Genomic DNA, 16,159 nt, shown 5'->3' on the forward strand with positions numbered 1-16,159 from the left:
CTGGCCGCAAACCCATATTTTCGACCCAAAATCTAGTAAGATTCTAGGTATTTTCTAGTTACAAATAAGGGTAGACTAGCCCCTTAAATATCAGCTTGATGTTATTCGCTTGCCAGTCTGAAGGCGTATCTTCCTGGCAGTTCCAAACTGTGCTATCAGGGTCTGGTCATCAGAGAGGGGGTACATCATTTCACCGTGACGTGACTCCCCTCATCTGGCGACACTGGCTATAAGGTCTACCATTTTCCTTGAGAATTTTTCACTAAATAATTAATAAATATATAGGTATCAGTAGATATACATACCTTCGTACTTAGAAAAACTCGAATGCTTCTTGTATTTCTAATTACTAATACGTACTCGTACGAAATATGAAAAAGTATACTCTTTATTCTTCTGGAATGCTCATAAAAATATTTTCAACATGCTTATAAAAATAATGACAACTTGAGGGGGTAGTATAGGCTCTATTTGTAACTAGAAAATACCTAGAATCTTACTAGAAAAATGGCTCGAAACATGGGTTTCCTGGTTTTCACTTAGTGTCCTTATGGGGGTAGTCTACCCTCGATTTGTAACTAGAAAGGAACTAGAATCTTACTAGAAAAATGGCTCGAAACATGGGTTTGCGCGCTGTCGGTTTTCGTCCTTATTTCAGAAAATTTTGGGCTGAGTGAGGGCTTATCCTAAAGAGGAAGGTTAAACACACTGCGCCCTGGTTACGAGGTTAACGAGATTATGTTTATAACTAATAATATTAGTGTCCAAAGTAGAGAAAAAATCTAGGAAAAAAAACCAGCAGATTTCAATGCATTTTTCTGTCTCCAAAAGACTTTATGACTTATGAGATGACCAGGGCGCAGCGCGTTGAACCTTCCTCTTTAGAATGAGCCCTCACACAGCCCAAACTTTGCTCAAATAAGGACACTAACTGAAAACCAGGAAACCCATGTTTCGAGCCATTTTTCTAGTAAGATTCTAGTTATTTGCTAGATATTTGCTATTTACTAGGATCTTACTAGATTTTGGGTCGAAAACATGGGTTTGCTGGTTTTCAGTTAGTGTCCTTATTTGAGCAACTTTTGGGCTGTGTGAGGGCTCATTCGAAAGAGGTAGGTTCACCGCATGGGGCTCTGGTCATCCCATCAGTCAAAAAGTCTTTTGGAGACAGAAAAATGCATTGAAATCTGCTGGTTTTTTTCCTAGATTTTTACTCTACTTTGGACACTAATATTATTAGATATAAACATATTCTCGTTAACCTCATGACCAGAGCCCCCTGCGGTGAACCTTCCTCTTTCGAATGAGCCCTCACCCAGCCCAAAATTTGCTCAAATAAGGACACTAACTGAAAACCAGCAAACCCATATTTTCGACCCAAAATCTAGTAAGATTCTAGTTCCTTTCTAGTTACAAATCGAGGGTATACTACCCCCTTATGGGGGTAGTCTACCCTCGATTTGTAACTAGAAAATACCTAGAATATTACTAGAAAAATGGCTCGAAACATGGGTTTGCTGGTTTTCAGTTAGTGTCCTTATTTGAGCAAATTTTGGGCTGGGTGAGGGCTCATTCGAAAGAGGAAGGTTCACCGCAGGGGGCTCTGATCATGAGGTTAACGAGAATATGTTTATATCTAATAATATTAGTGTCCAAAGTAGAGTAAACATCTAGGAAAAAAAACCAGCAGATTTCAATGCATTTTTCTGTCTCCAAAAGTCTTTTTGGCTGATGGGATGACCAGAGCCCCCTGCGGTGAACCTTCCTCTTTCGAATGAGCCCTCACCCAGCCCAAAATTTGCTCAAATGAGGACACTAACTGAAAACCAGGAAACCCATGTTTAGACCCCTTTTTCTAGTAAGATTCTAGTTATTTGCTAGATATTTGCTATTTACTAGAATCTTACTAGAAAAATGAGTCGAAACATGGATCTGCGCCCAGACGTTGATTGACCCTATTAGAACAAATTGTGGGCTGTGTGAGGGCTCATTCGAAAGAGGAAGGTTCAACGCAGCGCGCCTTTCTCATCTCATAAGCCAAAAAAGTCTATTCGAGACAGAAAATGCATTGAAATCTGCGGGATTTTTTCCTAGATTTTTTCTCTACTTTGGGCCATCATATTATTAGTTATTAACATAATCTCGTTAACCTCGTGAGAAAAGCGCGCTACGTCTAACCTTCCTCTTTCGAATGAGCCCTCACCCAGCCCAAAATTTGCTTAAATAAGGTCAAACAACATTCAGTACGAAACCCATTTTTCGACCCCTTTTTCTAGTAATATTCTAGGTATTTTCTAGTTACAAACCTAGCCTATACTAGCCCCTAATGAAAAAAATATTCATTCTTTTGTGTTTCTTCTTTCTGTACAAAAAGTATTACGATTATAGATAATACTGTTTAAATATGGTACTTGAACAAGGTCTCTTTTAGCTTGAGCTAAACGATAGAAAACCGGGCAGTCCAGAGATTCACATTTTACGTCGTCCAAATAACCGGTACAAGATCGACAAATCTGAAACAAAATATAATCAATTTCTCGGATATTGCAATGTAATTTTGTCTATTTTAAAAATTGTATATTTCACGTTATATACCATAGCGAGTTCGAAATGAGTGCGTTCCAACCACCTCAACTTCTCGTGCAAAACAATGATCGTTCGAGTCGGGTTTTCTACGCAATTTGTACAAATATCTTTTTGCGTTTGGCCTCCGCAAGCAGCGCATACAACTGTACTGAAAAATTGTCGAATAGTCTGCTTGTGATTGTCAGTTACCAAACTGACTGTTTTGTCAGGTGTTTGTCTATGGGACATTTCCCTATACCTGAAAATGAACGTGTTGGATCAATATATTTCGAATAAAAAACAAACAAAATAAAAATCAACGCGAATGAGATGTTGAAATTATTTTCTAATACCATGTGTTAACGTCAATCCCAATTAAATTCAAACAACGATTAAGAGGCGGTACAATAACTTTTGTTATATAGTATAGCGAATTTGGGTTCAAACCCTCATCTGAAATCACTTCCATTGGAGTTCGTACACATTGAATAAGGGGTTGATTCGGTGCACCTGCTACTATCACATAACGTACTCGTTCACCAGTACGGGGCACCGCTCGAGGATCTTTACGCATTAATCTCCGTGTTAATTCCAATGCGGGTACACTAGCGCTAGCTTTGTAGCCCTGTAAACCGCGAAATTCTTTCGCGAAAGTTAAATCTTGAATCGATATTCTTCTGCGTAGAATTTTATCAAACTGTCTGGTAACATAAAGTTTCACCAAGGAAAGATTTTTGGTATCGAACAAAATCTTCAATGTTTTCTCGAGTATCTGAAATGAAATATTTCTTGTAAGTAGTTCCGTTGTGTGTATGTATGTATATGTATATGTATGCGTGTGTTTTATATGACGTAAATACCTTAGTTGCTGCTGGACAACCATCTCTACGAATAGTTTCGATACCTTTAGCTAAGAATTCAGGCTCCTTTTGATTAGGAGACTCGTACATGTAACCGCAATATCTCTTTTTTGTCTAAGTACAAAACGATATATCTTAGTATTACACGCTTTAACTATGAACGCTATCAAGTTAATGTTACAATTAGAGTTACAGTGTCAGAATATTACTTGCAGTATCGATGGCTGTAAAACTTTTTCAAACTTTAGTTTTACCGGGGCAGGATTAGCAGCGGTAATCGTATCAGCCATTTCAGTTCCAATAGCGAATGCCTCGTCCTTAGATTTTCCAGGTAAAAGAATGAACAACGAATCTGTATCACCGTAAACAACTTGTGCTCCCCATTTCGGTGTAGACTCCACAATTTTAATTGCTCTCTCTAGCGTTTCTCTTCCTTTACTAACAACGCTGTCTCCAACCTGAGAATATAGTATTACACAATTATTTATAATTGTAAAAGGGTACAACAAATAAATTTCACTTCTGTACAAAACAATGACACACTTCGATGCAAGGCATTCTTCCACTAAAATTGGCAGACGTATAACCATATGTAACATTTGCGATCAATTTAAGTCCCAATTGTTGCGAATGAAGAATACGCTGAAGTACACGATTCTCGTTTCCATGGAGTTTCATAGACTGTTTCACCATTAATCGTGTGTTTAGAATTTCCATGAGCATACGTGGCAATACACCAAGCCGTACATCTGGTTTCACATAAGCTACACCGCATGGTGTAAAATTTATACTTCCATGTAATCTTTGAATAGTACTTTTTTTCACTTTTAACGTAGTCGCGCCAAACTCGAACGGTTCGTATCTACAAAAAATACGCTATGCTTGCAGAAATAAACAATGTTAATATATAGTATTATATGTACTTACTGGCCAATGTGTTCTATACGACCCAAACATGTTGAGAAGCAATAATTATAAGCGATAATAATGCTTGGATACAAGCTTTGAAAGTCAAGAACAACTATAGGATCGGTATAAAATATTGATTGTGGTTCCATGATAAGAGGTAAAGATTCGGGTGCTCGCATTCGAGCTCTCTGTTGCACAGATGGTGAAACGGCGATATAGTCCAAAGGTTTCGCGAGTCTCAGCATCATCGATTCGACACGGAACTGGGAACCTCGGGAAAAAACTTCATAGAATTGTATCCCAAACAGTCGTGCGTGTTCGCAAGTCCTTCCTAAAATGTTTCATCAAGTTAAACATAGAATAGTAATACTTTTAAACTGTGCAACATCGTTATCGTTGTTTCATATATTATATGTATATTATCCGAATAAAAATACAAACCAATGATATCAAGATGTAGAAGCATTCTAAGCGTACCAACAACCCTTGCCACATAATGAGAGATAACTTTCCATTGTATCGTTACATTGCTGTGTCTCCACCAATCGGTTAAATGTTGAAAAGTAGGACACGAGACTCTTTCGTGTAGTACATGGTACATAACATTCTCAAATGTGTAATTCAATAATGCTTTAAAAAAATATGAATGCAATTAACGACGTATGAATGATTATAGCTTATGGCTTATGCATTATGCGTTACCTATTTCATGACGCATTATCCTCCAAACATCAAGAACAATTCGACCTGGAATTTTTGCATCGTTTATATTATCTCTATCCGATGCTTGATCTTTCAAGATTGGAATAACCTTTAAAATTCTTGAAATTTGCCATGTGAAATTATTGAAACCTATGCGGTTGGCCCTCTGTATGATGTAACCCCACGAATGAGATTCTATCTCCCAACCGACTAAAATATCTGCATCACAATGCCTTAGCAGTACTATTAGGCTGTTCAGTAAATCCTCCTCGCTCGATACATACGACGTCGGACACGTCGTACTAGTCGAATAAAGATTTTTCTTTCTTGAATCGTTTGTAGAAGAATTCACAACGATAGCGCCTAGACAAAAAAAATCAATTTAATATTATATAATTATTTTTACTTTAGCAATGAATGTTATTGGAAACATGCTGACAAAATATGTATTAAGTATTCTAGGTACATTACTGTGTGCAAAAGAAAGAATCACCCAGCCATATTTAATAGAAATGCGTAAAAAATCAAATAAGAAAACAGGATTTCGCTGTTTAATTGAATAGTTCTGAGAATAATATGTGTTATTGCGGATTATCTAATACTTTAAATGCAATAAATTAATCATTGTACAATACAATTTCTACATAAAGATATTGTTTGTCATTATATCTTATATAATTATACTGGGTGCTTCTTTCTTTTGCACAGTAGAGTGTATATTTGTATGCATACCATGCACTATTTGTTCAGTATCCGACGACGATGGTACATCATTATGAATAGCATAGAATATTGCTCCGATCGAATCATGTTCTGGATCAGGAAGAAGTTTACCGCGTGTTGACGCGTGTACTTCCAATGACAATATTGTCAAGTACTGATGCTGTAACAACGAATACCTATTCATAATGCTTATCCTAAAATGATCATATTACAAAAGGAACTGTACGTGTTACCGTTGAATGAACCAAGATTATATTTACCGCTAATAGACCTTTCGAATTCCGAAAATTCTCATCCGCAGCATTATCGCTAGGTTCTTTTATAGAATACTCAATCTGGTCATACGAGATTCCCAACTGTAATGTGTCATTATTTTGATATAATAACGGATTTTCAAGCATTTTTCTTAAAGAAGGATTCACACTGTCCTTAGATCCACTTAAACTCAAACAGCGTAAACTAATATTAGAATTTTGTGACTGTTCTTTTGAACATTCGATATCAGCAATACGTTCGTCGATAATCGGATTATTTGCTTCGGCGTCGATGTGTTCATTTAACTTTTTTGTTTCCTCTTTTGAGTCACTTTTTATTTCAATATGTTTAATATTCCGTTGCAGTAAATATTTTTTAGCTTGCATCCAAAGTTTAATGCTCTTTACAGTAGGTGGTCGAATAAGAGGTTGAATAATAATCGAACAATGTCCTGTGAGAACTCTTTTTATGTCAGTTGACTTTATATTTAATCCAGATGGATAAAATTCATTTATTTTCAGTCTACGCCATAGTTTGATACCAGTGACTCTGTCCAAACTAGATTTAAAGGGAATTACGTCCTCGATCTTACTATTTTTCATTGAATTTTCTTTTTGCTTTAGAAGGTCGGTTTTTTTGCTAAAAAATGGTCCATTCGATTGAAAGATGTTATACGTTTTCATGGTATTTGCAATCCTTTCTCTATTCGGTGAATTAAATTTTGTAGTAATTTTAATCAGTTTGTCTTGTATAATATTGCTTGTAGAATCCAACGATAAAACGTGCAAATTCTCTGCTTCTAATTCTAACTTTTTAGTAAGAAATTGAGTATATGTCATGTTAGAAATATCTTCATCTTCATTGTATTCCTGCAACGTTTTATTTGACAAAGTTCCTATGTCTAAATCAACGTCGACGTTTAACGTACTTAATAAATTGTCTTCACAACTTATTTCTTCATCTTTTCTTATACATGTTTCTACCAAATTCTCGTCATTGATTAAATTTATTACAGGAACAATAGTAGTAGAATCATTTTCATGCAGTTCACTCGTAATTTTCTCTACCGAGGACAAACATTGAGAATAATTTTCACCAACATTATCTTTTATAGAACCAACTTTTTTATCATTTGTGTCCAAAAAACTTAGTCGTTTACGAACTACGAGCGAATTATGTTCTGTATGCGTTGAATCAATAGGCTTCTGAACATTTTCAACACAATTCTGGGTAAGATGTGCTAAAACATATAATACATACTTATGTAAGTATAATAATGTGTATCGCTGACATATCTCAGATAATTAAAGTCATTTACCTTGTTCTGCCTCGGAAGATAAACTAGAAATGTTCTCACGCAATAAATTCATTCTTAATTGATCCTTGTTTCGTTTTGGCGTATTAAACGTAGATCTCGAACTGCATGGTTTATTTATCCAAGAATCTTCCTTTTCTAGATATTGTTTCGCTTTGGGAGACATTATTGTTATATCAAGGGCTGAATATTTTCCTGTAGAACGGGGACTTTCCAAACCTCTTACTTTAATTGGAGTACAACGCCGTTTCTGTGGAGACTCTAAACTAGAGTCCTCGAATTTTAGTTTTCGTTTTTTTAATGAAATGTTTATTAGATTCTCTTCATTTTTTAATTTTCTGCCCGATTTATAAATGCAAATGCGCTTCTCTTGTCTATCGGTAGTAATATCGAGATCCAAATCAGAATCACTGGAACTGTCAACTGTATTGCCATCGAACGAAGGTATTTTTACTTTCATTAAGGAATTCTGAATCGTTAAATGTGTTTCATTATGATCAATTGTATTAAATTGTTTTAAATTTGAATGTTCGACTAATAACGACGAGTGATCAGTATCATCTATATCGTACACATCTAAATCTTGATGGTCTGGTTCATATATATTTAATGCTGTCGTAGAACATCCGTGCAACAATGAATCATCTCCAACAATTTTTATCGTTTTTCTTTTTCTATTCTTGCAATGGCGTATGTGTTTTTTATCAAGTTTTATGTGTACCAAAAAATTATGTATATCACTGTCAAATAATACTGAATTAAATAGAATTGACTGTGAAATAGAATGATCCAATAAAATTTGATGCATCTTTTTCCTTATGTTTGATACATCGTTGGGATTAAGTTGAAATGTTATCACCGTTTTTTGGTAGAAATCATCATATTCCTGTATTTTAATCAAATTTCTAGGTTTCGATATTATATTTTCATATTTTTCAGATTTTATCGGTAACTGTATTTCATTTTCCAAAATCAAGTCATTTGGACCATCACACTGTGGAAAATTCAACAAAGTAACATCTTCAATATCATTTTCCAGCGCAGTAGATCTATTATTCCCATATTTGTTTTCATTTCCATTTCCATTTTCATTTTCAATTGTACTTAATTGACTAGCAGTCTTGGAAACTGTACTCCACGAACTAAGATCATCTAAATCTAGACTTGTAATATTTAAATCTTCAACTTCGTCTTCGTTATCTTCTTTGATTTCATCGCTTAATACAGAATACTGTGAAGCTAACACGCTATCATTGTCAACGGTGACTTCTTCTTTGCTTGATTTTGCTAAGTTGGCTAGCATTTCAATTAAGTGTACATCATCTATATCCGCTACAAATAAAATTCATTTTTACATGGTATCTATAAAAATATTTACTACTGTTAATTAATCTATTCATTACTCATTATCCCTACTTACAATGGCTGACATCTGTAGTGCTATCTTGGGTCAAAGTTTGTTTCAACATATTAAATTTTTCAAAATTTATCGATTCATCCCTTAATAATATTTTCTCTTCATTTTCTTCCATTAGCATGTCCAATTTAAAATGATTTGACACACGCGAAGCATTCAGAGAATTATCTTTGTGTTCTACTTCCAATGGATAACTAAGCGAGGACAATGATACCGATGTTGTTATCCTACTTGCCTTAACATAGAAATTAATTAATTAGGATTTGCATTTTCAGTAGAAATTTCGTATCGTGTACAGTGTACTAGCTTATTGTACCTGGGAAATAGTTTGCAATCTTTGAATTAATCTTTCTTCCTGATAAATATCACTATCGAATGGTTTGTATACTCTATCGTTCGTATTCGTATATAAAAATTGCGATTCAGCTTGCTGTAAACCCTTGCCCTCTCTTCTATACCTTTCATTATTCCAAATTGCTGCAATACCAGGATTCAAGTCTAAACCATTTCCAATTTCTTCTTTATTGAGTATTTCAGTTGCTCGTGCATCTACTTCTAATCGACTTGTGCTTTGTCTAATAACAGATGCAGGAAGGTACACCCGTGAGTCATTAGAATTCGAACAGGTCTCATTTTGGGAGTTTTCCTTGGATCCTGCTGTTATATTATGTTGTCTATACTTGATATCACTCAATTTTATTAAGCTCATACCATAAAGATTATAATCTATCATAAATTGTAATACAAAGGGGATATGAGCTTCGTGCGGTTGGAGACTTTGATCAAGTATTGTGCCATTCTATAATATTAAACTTATTATTATTATTATTCATGTGTAGTTTCTAACGAGAGATTAATTAGTAGACAGCGGATCTTTATGCAAAATAAACATTTTCTACCTGATTTGCAACGGACTGGAGTAAAATGGAAATTTATTTTCTTTCTGAATATGTTCGATAGGTCGAAAATAATAAAGCAGTACTTCCAAATTCTTCATTTTTGTCATAAATGCATAAAATCTGCTGTCTATTAATTAGAAATATAGAAATTATTTACATGTAACAAATCGGTTGCTCGTTTAACCATTGCCGGATTGTAAAAATATATTTTAAAAAATAAATGTTCTCTCTCGTGATATCCGTAGAGCGGACTAAAACATATTTTGTACAATATATCGATATTATAGATCAGAGCATGGATTTGGATGCTTGAATTCACATTATAGTAGTGGAAAAAGTTCCCTTACATTCCAGAAATTTGTTGAATTTTATAAACATGTTGAGTTTTAGACGTTGCCGATCCTAGAGATACATTAAGCGCAGAATCTATTGCTGCAGCTAATCTGTACATAAAACTATTGATATTCTCTTCTATCGTACATGGTATATAAATATATGGAAATACACCATGAATATGAAGACATGTTTTTAATCCTAAATAAAAAATAAAGACAATTATGACATAGTTATTAAAAGATTTGAAATTACATTGTAACATTTACCTGTCGAAGTAGACCCAAATATTCTAATAATTGGGACATGTTTGATTTCTGCCCCACGAAACTCTGAAAATGTTACGTCCAATCCAGACACTGGAGGTGATTGGTAACTGTCTGCTGTTACCAAGCTAATACAAAACATACTTGGTTTGATGCCTATGTACAAATGAAGTACTTGTTAATTTTTACGCGGTTCAACTACTAAACACGTGCATATGTTATTTAAAATATTTACCTTATCTTATATGTAAATATATAACACAATAACACATTAGATTGTAGGTTAACTTGACAATTTTCACATGAATCTTTTCAGTTACAAAGATTTTTCACTTAACAAAGACGTCCAATCATTCGATTGCCATGTTATACATAATGTTGCGTTTTTTAGAGGAATTATTAAATGATTAATGAGATAACATCAAATAACATGTATGCACTTTTAGGGCCACATTTCCATGTTTAACCAACTAAACTGAACTAAACGCACTGCCTATTTATATACATACTAAATATACATTTTAGATATGTATATATATAGTTATTGTTGCTGTTGCAGGTAAATATGTACTTATGTATCTGCATTGTATATAAATATGAATGTCAGCTTACCACTATTTCCCAATCAATAAGTATATATATACAAATTTGTTTAAATAGAACAGCATTTTCCTTTTCTGCTAAAGGAAAAATGATAAAGCTTGCAACACGGTTACAATGTCATTTGACTTTATTAAAATTCAGTTTTCTTAAATATTTATTTCATATTTGCATAGTCTACAATCTACAATATAAATTGTATGAAAGCTTATGCTTTATTTTATGAGAAAGCGATGGGGCCATACAACGGTAGTTTTGTAAATCTTAGTCAGAAAAATATTGACATAGAATATGCTTATCGTATCAACATGTTTGTAAATCTTGTACAAATTACAATGGATAGTAACATTGAATAATCCTCTGGTTTTCATCTTCTTATACGAATACTGTAATTTCTTAAATATCTTATAAAAACAATATTATACAAAACAGTATATATGGTATATTCTTCTTTTGTATATGGATGTAGGCAGATAGATTAATGTATGTAAAACTTTTGTATATAAATAGGAATCTATTTTGAAATTTGAGATTCGTTTTCTTGGATTGAATCGTATAGAAAAATAGATTGGTTTCTATATGGAATTAGATAGTTTACACAAACACAATTAGCTCTATAATAAATTAAATGTATCATACACTACAAGACTCAATTATTCTGTATGGAAAAACTGACTGTGTAATTAAAGAATGCTTTTCCTTGTACAAACGTTTCGAAGTAATACGAATACATGATAAAGAAAGATTGAATTTACGGATTTCTTATTTTAAGCAGGCGAGTTTAAAGAATGGTACACGAACTTTTTTCACGAAAGGGATTAGACTTCTGCGACGAGAAGCCAACCAGCAAACAATCTTCTTGCTCATGCTCGGTGATGTATTTCATGATGTCCTCTACAGCTTTGCTGACCGTGATCCTCTTCAAAGCAGCTTCACGACGAAACTGCTCTGTAATTTGACGTTGTTGTTGCAAATTTGTGATCACCATATCCATAACAGTTGCAGAGAACACTTCTTACTAGACACCTGTCAAATGTAAGAAATTCACTTTATATTTCCTTTGGCAATTAAATTATGGAAGGTGTCTAATAGGCCATTTAATACTAATTGTCATACTAAAATATCATCGATATAAGTGTATTTTCGAACACCCGATTAATTAAACTTCCAACTGAAATCCTATGACAACGAAATATTACTTACCAGTTTGACGATTGCAAATTAAATAATAATTAATTGCTGTTTATCTAGGTAATTCTCGCTGTTTACCAGAGTTTACAATGGGAGCCTATCCCTTAAAGCTGATTCTCATGAAAGGAGAGCATTACCATTAGGGTTCTTTTCGAACAAAATTTTCCAATTAAAAATTAAAATTGGACTTGAGATATATACATGTATAATTACAAATTTACAAACTTTATTTTATACCTGCTAAACAATAGTCATGCAGTATGGATTGCTGGTGTTACGTCGCAGTGTGGTGGGATTAGGGAATTTGCTGGGTTCGGGTGCCCGTGGAGCGCTGAAGCACTCTGCTCATGGAAGGTTTGCAGAAAATAACTTTGAACAATATAATGTAAAGGAAAAATAAATATAGACTTTATTCACTTTATTTAATTGAACTTTTAGTTGTTGACTCTATGATCTGAGAATTCTATCTGCCTCGTATTTGCCTCGTCCTGGAGTTTTATCTTCTTCCAGCATCCTTTTCCTTAGCCAATAGGAAAATTCGGATCTTCCAGCTGAACGTTGATTCGTCGGGTGGCTCGTCTTTGGTTGCTGCTCGATGGTGATTGGTGGTGGAGGTGCCTCAATAGCGCGCGCACGAGAGTGGGGTACACGCGAGGGTGAAGCGCCGTCAAAACAGCCCTGATAGCACCCCTGATAGCACAACGGACCCCACGGGGAGTGACGAAAACGCGCATAGGTTGACTCCACCTGGAACAACCTGGAACCGTCTGGATGCAGGGATGCAGCCCACGGGGAATGCTGCTTTCTGCAGTCCAGCTGGAACGCCACTCTATCCTGGATTCCGCTTCCCCGCAAGATGGCAGCACGGTCGCACTGATTAATGCGGCCACCGACGAGATACTATTAAAGACTGCCAGCCTTATGGGAGTTGGCGGGACTCGAATTTTTCGGTATTTCTTACGCCCTCTAGGATATATTCTGGCTCCATCCAGAGAAACAGAAGGCCAACGACAGCATTTTGTCGGTAAAGAAGACCACTGAGGAGATTCTCGTCGCGATGTATCGGTGAGAATGCGAATTATCACGAAACCATATCGATTATTATTAAATGTTACATTCTCCGCCATATTTCAGACGATGTTTTGGCACTATTTTGGCACTATTTAGAACTTTTAGCGATGTGGTATATCAGATCACTGTAACTTTCACGTTATCCCCGCGCCCACTCGCGCCCACTTACTGGTCCCGCGGAATAACACAGGGGCTGGCAGTCTTTAATAGTATCTCGTCGGTGATGCGGCGAATGCCGTTATACAGGGCAGCGCCGTCGGTAAGGGCAGATCGCACTAATGTGGCAGATGTCGATAAAGTAGATTTCTATTATACAAATATGTAGCAGTTTCCCTTTTTACCGACAATACTGATTTTTGAATGAATATTCAGTCACATGCAAGGAGAGAAAACGAAAAAAAAATCTGCGCAAAATAAAAATTCTCTGCATCGATTGCAAGAGATGGAAGCTAAGATTAAAATGTCACCATGCAAAAAAAGACAAAGTGTCGTATAAGGGAAAAGAAAATTTACTTTTTCTTATTTTTTAATACACCGCAGGGAGTTGGTAAAGACACATGGACAATGACACAAGGAATATATATATATATATATATATATATATAATAAATATTATAATTTTTTATTATTACTATGCTTTATTATTATTGGACGAACACCTAAATATCTCTTCAGGTTATTGTGATGCAAAAAATATTTGTTACGTAATGTGCACGGTGTGCCAGATATTTGGTCCATTGACACCATGCACATTACGTAACAAATATTTTTTGCATCACAATAACCTGAAGAGATATTTAGGTGTTCGTATTTAAACGGAACACCCTGTATATTGTGATTATTACACGTTGTTGCCTCTGCTTCCCAAAACTTGTGGCCCGTAGCACGTTCTGGCATAGGTGGGATACCTAAAAAATACAAAGAAAATCAGTAATGTACAATATATGCATGTGTGTTGAATGGCATAATTAGATATACGTACCACGTGAAAAATTAGAGGTCTTCCTCTTCCCCGGTTGCCGCAGCTTCCTTCTCCTCCTTCCCTGGATAGCACATTATATTTATCCTCCGTTCTGTAAATTAGATTTTCAATTACACAGTGAGTAAAGGTGAGTATTTAATCTTCTTCGCTTATTCCTCATCTCAACGAATTTTCTAATTTCTGGTGCTACAATTACAAAAGGTCTTCTGACGTTTTTCATCAACTAATATACCTAACTGATTCAAACATTGCAATGATATTTATAAAAAATCGATTAAAGTTGAACTACAAACAAAAGAATGTACTACCAGAAATAAAAAAATTCGATGATGAGAAGCAAGTGAAGAAGATTAAATATTATACTTGCCTTACTGAATTGGTTTAAGCCATCATTTTGCCGATTTAGAATATTGCTAAGCTAATTCTAATCTGAATGGGCCAAAGCTGAATTGTGTTGGATTTGTTTAAAGTGATAAATGATAATAATGATAATGAAAAGAGAGTGATAAAGTGATAAAGAAACAAACAATTTACTATTTTGGACTCTACATTGAAGTGAACATACTCGCCCCGTAGCACCTCATACGTGATGGCAAATGGCACTGTCGCGTGGTGTGCCGACAAGCGTTCTCACGCTTTTTCACGCGAAGATTCTGGGAGACATTTGAGCAAAATGAAACCAATCAACCAATATAAATATGTACAAATACCTTCCGTTCTTCCTTCCTTCCACGTAGTGCACGTAATCCAAGTAATCCACGTAATCACATAATCCAAGCAAGTCAATCTAATAAATAGTCAAATAGTCAAATGCCGCAACGCAGACCGCACTCGCGAGTGTAACGTGTAACCACAGAGCGAAGCTATGTAAATATATCTGTGATTGTGTCAAGAAAAACGCTGCATGTCACAATTTCAAAAAATTTCAGTTTATGCATTTATTGAACTTTATAGTGTAGGATTAGGTATTTACCAGAAAAAACGTCACGAAAATCAATTCAAAAGGCTCGAAAAAATAATACAATTTAACCAATGTCCTTGTCAAAGCATTAGTGATCAAAACTTTAAACGACAATATCTCGAAAGTGAAAGTACAATGTGACATGCGGCGGCGTCCTCCTGACAACCACAGATATTACGACCGAGCTAAGCGAACGAGAACTTGCGAACTGTTGAGAGTTGAGAGAATAACTGAAAACTGCTGAAAACTGAACGGCAGTTTCCCCTTCCCTGACGTATCGTCGTATCCGTGAGCGGTGTCGACCGCGCTTGCCCGTGTTGGTGCATGTTCGATTGCACGCGCGCTACACAACAAACGTACCTCTACCATGTCCGTGTGACTACCTGCTCGACTGATCGACGCCGACGCGTTCCTTCGATTTTCACGTTGCCGAAGTTTCGGAAGCATGAGGCGAAAAGTCGGAACTGGAGACGGCGCGCATTTGAATCTCGGGCACAGCACGCGGCGCGACGCACATTTTGCTATAACTTTTGATCTAAAAGAGATATCGAAGAGAAATTAGGCCTAATTTTTTTTGAAAAATCGGTTTTAACGATGTAAAAAGAAATATATTTTGTATTTTTTAAATAATGTTTTCGTTGATTCTTAAGGTATAGCCGGAAAAGATGGTCAGAAGTATCCAACCAAATTTGTTTTTAGTCACGTCATGTTCAACAGAAAATTATGAAAAAATTCATGAATATTCTACCGAATAGCATACACTACTGAGATTTTTTTCAAAATTTTTGGTTGCAAAATCGATTTTTAAACAAATCGGAAAACAAAATTGCCGATTTTATGTATATACATACATCAAAGTCTTCAGTTGACCACATTTATATTATTACGTTAGTTGTGTCTCATCCTGATTAATAATGTGTATTTTTTCAACCTCCAAAAATTCCAAGAAAATGCATGTTTTGTATTGAAGTGTTAGAGACTCCAGTTTTATAAGAATTCAGTACTTGTATATTATTGAAGCAACCGTTCTTAATTTTTTTATAATCTTTTAGAGGTTGGGTAGTCGTTAACAAAACAAGTACATATATACGGCTGGGAATCTTCTGGCCC

The 16,159-nt window shown here is 35.2% G+C and overlaps 2 protein-coding genes and 1 long non-coding RNA gene across 6 annotated transcripts; all 3 read right to left on the reverse strand.

Moving 5' to 3' along the window:
• Positions 1–1,629: 1,629 nt before the first annotated feature.
• Positions 1,630–10,820, reverse strand: Dnapol-zeta (DNA polymerase zeta catalytic subunit). 3 transcript variants are annotated; one of them, XM_076421556.1, is made up of 18 exons: positions 10,480–10,820; positions 10,248–10,400; positions 9,993–10,179; positions 9,803–9,896; positions 9,063–9,545; positions 8,750–8,981; positions 7,333–8,661; positions 6,020–7,254; positions 5,769–5,919; positions 5,037–5,399; positions 4,776–4,964; positions 4,353–4,665; positions 3,969–4,287; positions 3,635–3,883; positions 3,426–3,539; positions 2,919–3,337; positions 2,596–2,824; positions 1,630–2,513 (listed from the first exon to the last, which is right to left on the reverse strand). In XM_076421556.1, the coding sequence occupies exons 2-18, from the start codon at positions 10,384–10,386 to the stop codon at positions 2,340–2,342; spliced, it is 6,219 nt and encodes a 2,072-aa protein (XP_076277671.1). In that variant the 5' UTR covers positions 10,387–10,400; positions 10,480–10,820; the 3' UTR covers positions 1,630–2,339. The 3 variants fall into 3 exon arrangements, with proteins under 3 accessions (XP_076277671.1, XP_076277672.1, XP_076277674.1); XM_076421557.1 differs by lacking the exons at positions 9,803–9,896; positions 10,248–10,400; positions 10,480–10,820 and having other exon boundaries at positions 1,631–2,513; positions 9,993–10,132; XM_076421559.1 differs by lacking the exons at positions 9,993–10,179; positions 10,248–10,400; positions 10,480–10,820 and having other exon boundaries at positions 1,631–2,513; positions 9,063–9,558.
• Positions 10,821–10,956: 136 nt separating this feature from the next.
• Ggamma1 (guanine nucleotide-binding protein subunit gamma-1) lies at positions 10,957–12,204 on the reverse strand. The gene is made up of 2 exons (XM_076421560.1): positions 12,048–12,204; positions 10,957–11,870 (listed from the first exon to the last, which is right to left on the reverse strand). The coding sequence occupies exon 2, from the start codon at positions 11,836–11,838 to the stop codon at positions 11,626–11,628; it is 213 nt and encodes a 70-aa protein (XP_076277675.1). The 5' UTR covers positions 11,839–11,870; positions 12,048–12,204; the 3' UTR covers positions 10,957–11,625.
• A 1,586-nt stretch (positions 12,205–13,790) lies between these two features.
• On the reverse strand, positions 13,791–15,381 carry LOC143207782 (uncharacterized). Of its 2 annotated transcripts, none has more exons than XR_013008751.1 (3): positions 14,456–14,781; positions 14,089–14,179; positions 13,791–14,014 (listed from the first exon to the last, which is right to left on the reverse strand). It is a non-coding gene; the product is annotated as an uncharacterized LOC143207782 (long non-coding RNA). The 2 variants fall into 2 exon arrangements; XR_013008750.1 differs by lacking the exon at positions 14,456–14,781 and adding an exon at positions 14,799–15,381 and having other exon boundaries at positions 13,796–14,014.
• Between the last annotated feature and the right edge of the window lie 778 nt (positions 15,382–16,159).

This window comes from Lasioglossum baleicum, chromosome 4 (assembly GCF_051020765.1).
Source record: "Lasioglossum baleicum chromosome 4, iyLasBale1, whole genome shotgun sequence".
In the NCBI taxonomy this organism is placed as follows: domain Eukaryota; kingdom Metazoa; phylum Arthropoda; class Insecta; order Hymenoptera; family Halictidae; genus Lasioglossum; species Lasioglossum baleicum.